The sequence below is a fragment of the Tinamus guttatus genome, unplaced genomic scaffold (genome assembly GCF_059628265.1).
Source record: "Tinamus guttatus ecotype Peru unplaced genomic scaffold, ASM5962826v1 Tinamus_guttatus_pri_ptg000211l, whole genome shotgun sequence".
Lineage (NCBI taxonomy): Eukaryota > Metazoa > Chordata > Aves > Tinamiformes > Tinamidae > Tinamus > Tinamus guttatus.
Genome location: NW_028288745.1, coordinates 4,161,505 through 4,170,385, shown reverse-complemented (window position 1 = coordinate 4,170,385; position 8,881 = coordinate 4,161,505). Strand labels below are relative to the sequence as shown.

The 8,881-nt window shown below is 38.6% G+C and overlaps 1 protein-coding gene across 1 annotated transcript; it reads left to right on the top strand.

The window, feature by feature from the left end:
• Positions 1–6,447: 6,447 nt before the first annotated feature.
• Positions 6,448–8,641, top strand: RGS21 (regulator of G protein signaling 21). Its single transcript, XM_010222400.2, has 3 exons — positions 6,448–6,490; positions 7,365–7,531; positions 8,438–8,641. Exons 1-3 carry the CDS (start codon positions 6,448–6,450, stop codon positions 8,639–8,641), a joined length of 414 nt encoding a protein of 137 aa, XP_010220702.2.
• The last annotated feature ends 240 nt before the right edge of the window (positions 8,642–8,881 follow it).

Below are 8,881 nucleotides of genomic sequence, written 5' to 3'. Positions count from 1 at the left end.
GCAGAGACCTGAGATCACAACCATTTGCAAGCCCTTAGGCTGATCTGGGAAGCAAATAGGAAACATATCCAACTCTGGGGACCATAAGCCTTGCTCGCTTACCTCATTACTCTTCCCTGAGCCAAAGGAGCCAAGGCAGAATGCAGAGAAATGACACTTTCTGTGCTGAAGTCAGTATGTTATTTTCTGACTTGATCATTTATGCTTGCTCTTTGGAAGCATTCCTCCAGGGTCAGGTCCCCCTTCCCACTATTTCTCTGTCCCTTAAACATGAAACAGCTCTCCCAGAAATAATCCTGCTTCTAATTAGAAACTAGCAACGTCTGGATGTCAGCATGCCTATATATTTAAAATATGCATGTATCTACTGTTTGCATTACTTTTTTAAAAGGAAAAGAATAGAATTCCTCAAAGACTTCCATTCTTTGTGGCATAATCCTGTTACTCAACACCCTCATGCTGCAGAAATAGCTGTTACACTATTTGGGGCATTATTCCCAGCAAGTGTTTCACTCTGAGTCTTTTTTTGCTGCAAATTGAAAGAGAGACTATCTGATGTTCTCCTATTGAGTTTCCTGGCCAGCTCTTCACGCGCATCAGCACACTGGGGCCGTGATCCGGACGCATGCAGCATGTCGTTGGGTGTTGCTGCACCTGACATGTTCTTCTGTGGGTTCACCTGTCCAGACTACATCCTGCCAAGCGCCACATCCTTATCTGATGGCTCCTTTCAGCATTAAGAGCAGGTCTGTTGCAAACACTGGCATAAAATTTAAACTTTGTGTATATATATTGTATACTGTTGAAAAAAGAAAAGAAAAACCACCACCACCAACAAGAAACAAATAGCAAATACAGCACCTTGACTAAGACTTTTTCTTCCTGAACAGAAAATCAACTGTTAGTCAAAAGCATCTGTAATAATAAACACAATAAATACAAACACAGTAATACAACAAATAACATCTGTGGAGATGCCTTTTCTTTCCCATAACCAACACATATGGAAAATTTTGCTTATCTCCAGGGAACCCTTCCTCAAAACCATCACTCACCATTACGGACAGGGCCAGTCCCTTTTGAGAGTTTTATAATGAAAACAAACAAACAAGATATTCTTGGTAGCTCTTTCTGTGTGTGTTGTACAGAGATAATGACGGAGCGTAGCAGAATCCGCAGCGGACCAATGCCATGGCAACATGTGAGAAGGAACTTGAGATAAATCCAGAGAGGAAAGCAGAATGCACAAAGATAAGCTGAAATTACAGCATTATCTGACGAAGAGACTCCCTTTAGTGAGGAACAAATGAAGCCAAAGTCTTTGTTTACAAAATAAAGGGGTCAACTGTCTCTCCTAGTTGATATCTATTGTTTATTATATTGTTATATATGTATATATATACATATATATATATATATATGTGTTATGTTATATTGTTTAGGACTTATACTTAAAGTAAACATAAAAAAAACTCTTGATTTTTTTTTTCTTTTGAACAATTTCTTGCAAGTTTAAAATGAACAACAGAAGATGACAAAACCTGGCCTGAGGAATGAAACCTGGTGCCACACACAACCCACGCTGTAGTATCAAGTACAAATAAGTTAGTTGCAAATAATGCAGACCAAAGAAGTCATCAAGAAAACTTCCATCCGGTTCCAGGATCAATTACAAGGCACAGAGTGCTGTGAACAAGAGGCAACTACAATGGCTAAAGCTATGCCTGTTCTAAACAGATATTTCAAGAGTCTAAAAAAGTCATTTTTGCAAGATTGTTTTAGCTAAAAACAACAGTTTCTAAAATATACGACAGATAAAGTGGTAATGATCCCACTCAAGGAAAACCAGAAATATGTTAATAAATGGAGAAAAACACACAGGATAAACATATTTGGGCATCAAAATATGTAGGATGGCCACCTGCAAATTCATTTTTCTCAGCATGTGGATTTACTTTTAAAAAACAGATGTTACCTGGACTTTTTAAAATTTATAAACTAAAATACAGGATTTGCAGGAAAGTAGTGGAGAGAACGTGGTGGTCCCTGTGCACTCTAAAATGGTAAAACCAAAGACAGGATCTCCAGATTTAAATGTAGTATGTCCTGATAGAGTGGATATGAAATAGATGCAGTGCACATTACATCTCTTAAAACAGCTCTATAAATTCAACCTAGTCCAATCTTAACACAAGAGAGCCGGTTATTACTGTGAATGGTTTTCAGAAAATATTGTGTTTCCTTAACGTTCTATCTCTCGCTCCTCTTCTCTGCAAAATTGCAAAGATCCTTGTCAATGGTCAGCTGTAATTCTGGTAGATGAACAGATTTATTAAAAGTCTATGATGTTTTTTCTGCATTCAGTTATACAGGTTTGCCTCCTGTTTCCTACTTAGACCTCATCAGACACATTAAATAAGCAAAGCTTTTGTCTTTTGTTCTCGGTTAGTGCTGGAGAGATTGGGCCGTGTAACAGATATTTCCTTTGGCTTTCAGGATTTGTCACTGAGTGAAGGATAACTTGATTAGTTTTTGAACCGATAGCAAGAAATAAGAGCAATGAAATTTTCCCCCAAAGAATCTCAAAGAAAAGGTCAAATTTCCATCTTCCACTAAGAGCAGACCATCAGGAATGTGTCTCCTCCATTCCCTTACTCACCACAGCCTATAAATGACTCGGAAAAGACATTTCTTTCTCCTCTTTTCACTCCCAGCTGTTCAGTTTGCCTTAATTAACTACTGCTTTGAATACGGTTCCTTCTCCTTTCCATGCATACCGTCAAAAGACATCAGCTAAAAACAAGCACAAAGTCCTCATCCTGTCTTTGCTGGTTCATATGCTTATGCACCCGCGCCTTGCTCAGGTCCCCAGCCTGGGTTCCTCTCCCTTTTTGCATTATAGTCAAATGCCTCAATCAAATGACCTGTAAAGCTTTGTGCCAGAGATATTTATATCTTTGTATCCCCTCTATTCCAATTTGTCTCTTATTAATGTTCTTGTTGCCATCTTCCATTTTTTTAACTCTAATCTTTTAGAGCTGTGCTTGTAGAAGCTCCCTCTACTTTTAAACCACAACTCTTCTTTCGTCTTTTCTAGATTACATCTTTTTGCACGATCCCTCATAGGAGGTTATCCAAATATCTAGATTTGATTTAACCTCAGTAGGGGATCCCCTTCGTCATGGCCACGTTTGATGCAGATTGCTTTGGTGCGGGCACCCTAGGGCAGTCAGGAGGTGCCTTCCCAATAGTCCTGTGCAAAGAGAGGGAACCAAGAACATTGGTTTTCCCTCTCGCTCCCTACCTGGCACAACTTTGACTTGATTCGGACCAGCAGCAAGGCAATACCCAAGTGATATGGCGAATTGTGATCTGAAAACCTTTTGAGGCATAACACCTACCTTTCCTATCTCTTTGGGTTTCTGCAATATATATACCTGTTACTAGTCAAAAATCCACAGTAACGTCCTATATGTTTGCCTTATAAGGTTTTCTGTGCAAAGAGGAAGTCTTCTGAAGCTGGATGCTATATAAATAACCATTCATTCATCCAGGACACTAGCTGTGCTAAACAATCTGATAGCAGCAGTAAAGGGCAATCTTAAAGGTTGCACAGTTTCTTGAGATTTATTTTCCTCCCAATTCTCTGCTAATGTAGGTTTCCATAGCACTTGGAAATCTTTTATATGAGGTTTCATAGAATGCTACTAAGTATTTTGGCAAACTGAGCTTGAAATCAAAACATTTTACCTGAAGGACATATTTTGCTTGGGTGGAAAATAACAGCTCATTTCCTTATGCAAAACAATTCTGTGGCATGCTGAAGACACACAAAGTTATGCATATGGAAAAAAACAGTATTTGAGAAAAGTAAGGTCAATTTACAAATCTGTGCAGTGCTATTGGAAGGTAGAGGACAGCCATTTCCATAGTGCTGCAATTAAAATGCATTTGCTTCTCATATGTCAGCCAGTTTCATGCTACTAAGATGCCAGCAGCACCCGGATCTTCTTGCTTTCTCCCAGTATAAGAAATTTTCCATTTCAATTGTCTGGACCAACAAAATATTACCTTTTTTTCTGCTGGGTTTATGCGGTCTGAAGCAGAGGTATCTGAGCAAGCCTGGTAAGGGATGAATTCAACAGAACAATAAGATTTTGAACCTGTTTGAGGGGAAACATCAGGAAACCAAAACAGCTACAAGAGAGAGGCTCCTTTTCTCACGTCGCGCTCAGGTGAGTACAAGGCAACACTTTTAGGAACATACATAAGTGAAGATGGTTTCTTAGGTTAATAAATTAATTGAGCAAGAAGAGCTGTTTCAGAGTGTCTATTGAGGTTAGCATCTAGCTCAGATGTGGTTTGGGGATCCTGGACAGCTGACAGCTATTTAATTAATCTGTCACAGCAAAAATAACACATGGCTGGTGGGCAAGCAAGGCCAAGGACTTGCTTCAAAGTTCCTTTTCAAACACATATCATCACCTGGTTATAAAATGAACCTTGCAGCCCTTCCTCTCATAAATAGTCTCACAGGAGCTGATAGAACGTTTCTCATTGGCAAGGCCTACTCATATATGCTCTGCTGCAGTAGCGATTACCCTGTATAAGAAATACAAGTCAGACCTGCATGGAATTCAAGAATAAATACACTTCTGGTAGCTAATACGCTAAAAGCACCGGGGCTTTCTAAAGAATTAAAAGCAAAGTCCCTCTCTAAAAGCACCAAGACCATTGACTTCTTGTGGCATTATTTGCTGCAGTAACATCAACTGTCATCACTTCTGAGATCCTTACCTGCAGTCTAAACAAAAGAATATGAGAATACACAACCATTTTCTAGGACTTAAACAGTTATTTTCAAGGATTCATTTCAGTCTGGAAAAATTAAGCATCTACATGCAACTTCTTATCATTCAGCTTTGGGATATTTTGTCTGTTTGGGAGAGTTTTTTGGATACTTTTGTGAGCAACAAAATGACTATCCTTTTAAATTAAACTAGGTAAACCCATAATTTTCCCAGATCGGTACCTCATTTCTTTAAAATATAAAGAGCAGAGAGATCACAAAAGCAGAAAACAAATTGTCCTGGGAATACTGTGAGGTGGGGGGCAGAACGATGGTCCTGGAAATGGTCCTTTGTAAAGGTATCACTGTGCTTCCTACAAGCATCCCAGCACTCACTGGTCCCCATGCGTTAAGCCCTGCAAAAATGAACCAAAGAGACAATAACTCTCAAGAGCCTCAAGTGGAAAACATACAAGATGATGGGTAAGCTTTGCAAACACCATGTAAGTGGATATAGTGAAGAGTTTGATAGCTACACGCATACAAAATGTGTTTAGTTAAAAAACACTTGCTTACTCTTGGTAGATTAAGTTAGACTAGCTACTATTAAAAAATAAGGCATCTTTTTGAAACAGAAACAACCTGCAAGTGTTAAAAGCATTTGACAAAGAAGTTCAAAATTCACCGAAAAGGTCATAAATGGGTTATAAATTTAAAGCTTACTTAAGTTACTAAAACAAACTCTCCATGGTTAATTCCATCAGCTCATAATGTGTCGTGAAATACTAGCTAATGATATATTTAGTTTTCATTCATGTTTTCAATATATAGCAAATGTATTTACACTCCTATTTCACTGGTTTGTGTGCATACATATTGTGCATATTTAATTTCCCTTACACATCATTTTCATATTAAACAAACAGGCAGCTACAAAACAATATAATGCTTGCATCTTAGGAGTGTCGGTGAAATAATCTTAGAGCAATGATCATAAATGCAACTGCAGTTAAGTAGTTGTGTTGACACTATCACATAAACTCTTGATAAATTTATAGAGATGGCCATTACTACTGATGCTGACAAATGCCTGTAGGATACACCTCTCCATCTGCTGTATATATTTCAGTTCAATAGCTGGCATAAAGATCTTCCCTTAGATGATTTTTTTCAGCAAAAAAATGACTAAGTTTCACATAAATTGATTTGTGAAGTTTCTTTGGGAACAAGGTTCTATATGTTCTAAACAGGAAGAGTCATATAAATTAATGGTTAATCCATCTGAATTTGTGAAGAAATTCAGTACATGCCCCAGAACACTAGTATTTCCATTCTGTGTCTTAATCATAGTTCAACCATGTGCAAACATAAACACTGTCTTCTGGATGAATAACCAAACTGTCAATGTCAAATAGCAACCTACTTTATGAGTCTGTATGATTCTTTCCACCCTAAACAAGTCTGAGCCATATGTTTTGTTGCCTTGCATATGTACCTAGGGCAGCACTTAAAAATGTCTTGTCCTGCACCCCCAGTGAGGTTGCAAGGGGGGACAGTGAGGATAGTTGCAACAACCATCATTTTCCTCTTGAGCAAAATATCACAGTGCCATTTTCAAGGATAGATGTTGTTTCTACAGGTCAACCACTAGGAAAACTATGGCCTGGTCTGAATCTGTGGACACGCTACTAGCCAATAAAGGTAAGTAGTATGTTAAGAAATACAAGGCTAATACGAAAGAAGTTTCATTTTACAAAGATAATAGTTATTAAACTCAGAGCAATGTATTCTATCTTTCCTAGTTTTTAAATAATGCATTTAGCAGCTATGCTATTTGCTTCTCAGCTAAGAAAAACATTGTCTTGAAGTGTCCTTGAAACAAAACAGCCTGACACAAGTCAAACTTGACTTTACAGAGGTTAGCGCTCATGTGATGATAGCTATGCAAGCAGAATAGGAATAACTGAACAAATTCGATGCTTGGAAGTGGGGGAGTAGATTCCGATGAGCTTATTTTGGCTATTTATGTTATAACCAACCCACTTTGCTAACATAAGCGTGGAAAAAAGGGAAAAAAAAATTCTTCGTTATTTCTACTACAAAGAAATATACAAGTCTTGTGCACTGATGTTCAGGTGGAGAGCAATCACTTCTAAAAATCCCAGATTGGTCCTTTCTCCAAGAGATCTCATCATCATTGACCTGAAACTCCAAACCCTGCGTAGCTGGTCCAAGCTTCCTTGCACTTGCACCGTGTTTCTATTTCTCACCCCTGAAGCACACTGAAAGCGTCAAAGAGACCATCTCTCCACCAAAAACTTAACCACCACTTGACAGTAGGCCGAAGTGCTGTTTAGTCAGGCTACCCTCACCCTGGGAAGCAACACTCCAGTATAAGAGTATGATTTAATTTTCAGAGTATACCTTAGACCAGATGGTAGCCTCAAATCACCAGTTGTTTGTCACCTCAAACTCTTTTAGAGACACAAGTCTCCAAGATCCCCCTTTGCACTAGGCCGCGTGTACAGACCCTCTGTGTTGTCCTGGTCCCACCATGTGGCCTTGTCTTTTCCAGACGGCCTGGCAGCTTTTAGAACATTTCTGCGCTCTGAGTTCAGCGAGGAGAACATTGAGTTCTGGCTGGCCTGCGAGGACTTCAAGAAAACCAAGTCCTCTACTAAAATGGTCTCAAAAGCCCAAAAGATTTATTCAGACTTCATACAGGCTGATGCTCCAAAGGAGGTAAGCAGTTCAGATAGGTATTTTGGGTACTCGCTGTGGCTGAGAATCAAGCAGGAAGCTGAGAACAAAACTCTTTGAGTGATCAAAAATGCAGTTCACGGTGGCTTTTCTTCCATTCCTGCATCCTCTGTTTGCTGGGGAGAAAGCCGTGGGGAGCTGTGAAGCAAAGATGCCTCCTGGTTACACCCAATACTTCCAGTGCAACCTTCCCACCAGCACCGCTTAAATTTTAAAGTAGCATTTCTGAATGTAAGGAAATGTTTTCAATGTAATTTATTTTCACTGACTACCATTATAGCACAATATGGAGGAAATTGTGTTCATTATAGATACCAGCATATTGGATATTAATGATCGATATTTATGCATTTGCTTTTAATGTGAATATATCAGCTTACAGATATTTCTGTTACAGCAGTCAATCAAGGAACAAATTTGCCAGTTAATTATTGATCAGATGTATACTCACAAGCTTGCACATGATGGTTTGCATTTGGTAGTGACTGTGACTGTATGTCCCTGTGCCCATAGATGATAAAAATTCATTTTGTTGTTATTAAAAGAAAAAAAAAAACTTGCAGATTTTTTTTTGGTCAGATCCTAAAATTAGGATTTGGATTGGAAGAAAAAAAAAAAAAAAAAAAAGAGGATAATCAGTGGGTATGACAGCCTCTGTTTAAAAGAGATAAACAGAGAAAAATAGAGCTCTCTTTTCTTTTAGTGATATTATTTCTTTAAAACTAGAGAGCCAGATTAAATTAAGAATTCAGTATACCGGCTAATAAAGGCATGAGCTTCCTGCTCAGCCAGGACATTTTGAGAAGAAATTCAAATGTTCACCATCATGTAGACAAACAGCTTTCCAGTCACACTGACATTGACTTTCTGTCTCCTTTTGACCCCCAGATAAATATTGACTTTCATACCAGAAACCACATCTCTCGGAATATCTCCGAGCCCACCCTTGGTTGCTTTGACGACGCGCAGCGGTTGATCTATAGCCTCATGGCAAAGGACTCTTTCCCCAGGTTTCTCAGGTCAGAGGAGTATAAGGAGCTGCTAAATAAGCAGCAGGACGGAAACCAGAAACGGTGGCTCCCCTTCTTGTGAGAAAGAAAATGCCCTAAACATGAGAGATTATGAATTTTAAACATCTTCAATTGCAACTCAAGACACATCACCTTCTCCTTATGTAATTGTACAAACTAGATCTAAGATTTTCCTTTGCCATCCTACTTTTCAGTACCATACTCATATTCTGTCTAATAAAGTTGGTGGAGAAATATTCAAGAAACAGAATAGAATATGCAGAGATATTTTAGTTAGATTTTTAAACATAAGGAAGACTTC

Excerpts from the sequence above, each read along its gene's own strand:
- RGS21 (XM_010222400.2), top strand. The coding sequence starts at position 6,448 with ATGGCCTGGTCTGAATCTGTGGACACGCTACTAGCCAATAAAG. Across the intron at positions 6,491-7,364 it reads CACGCTACTAGCCAATAAAG|ACGGCCTGGCAGCTTTTAGA; the intron begins GTAAGTAGTATG and ends TGTCTTTTCCAG. Across the intron at positions 7,532-8,437 it reads AGGCTGATGCTCCAAAGGAG|ATAAATATTGACTTTCATAC; the intron begins GTAAGCAGTTCA and ends TTTGACCCCCAG.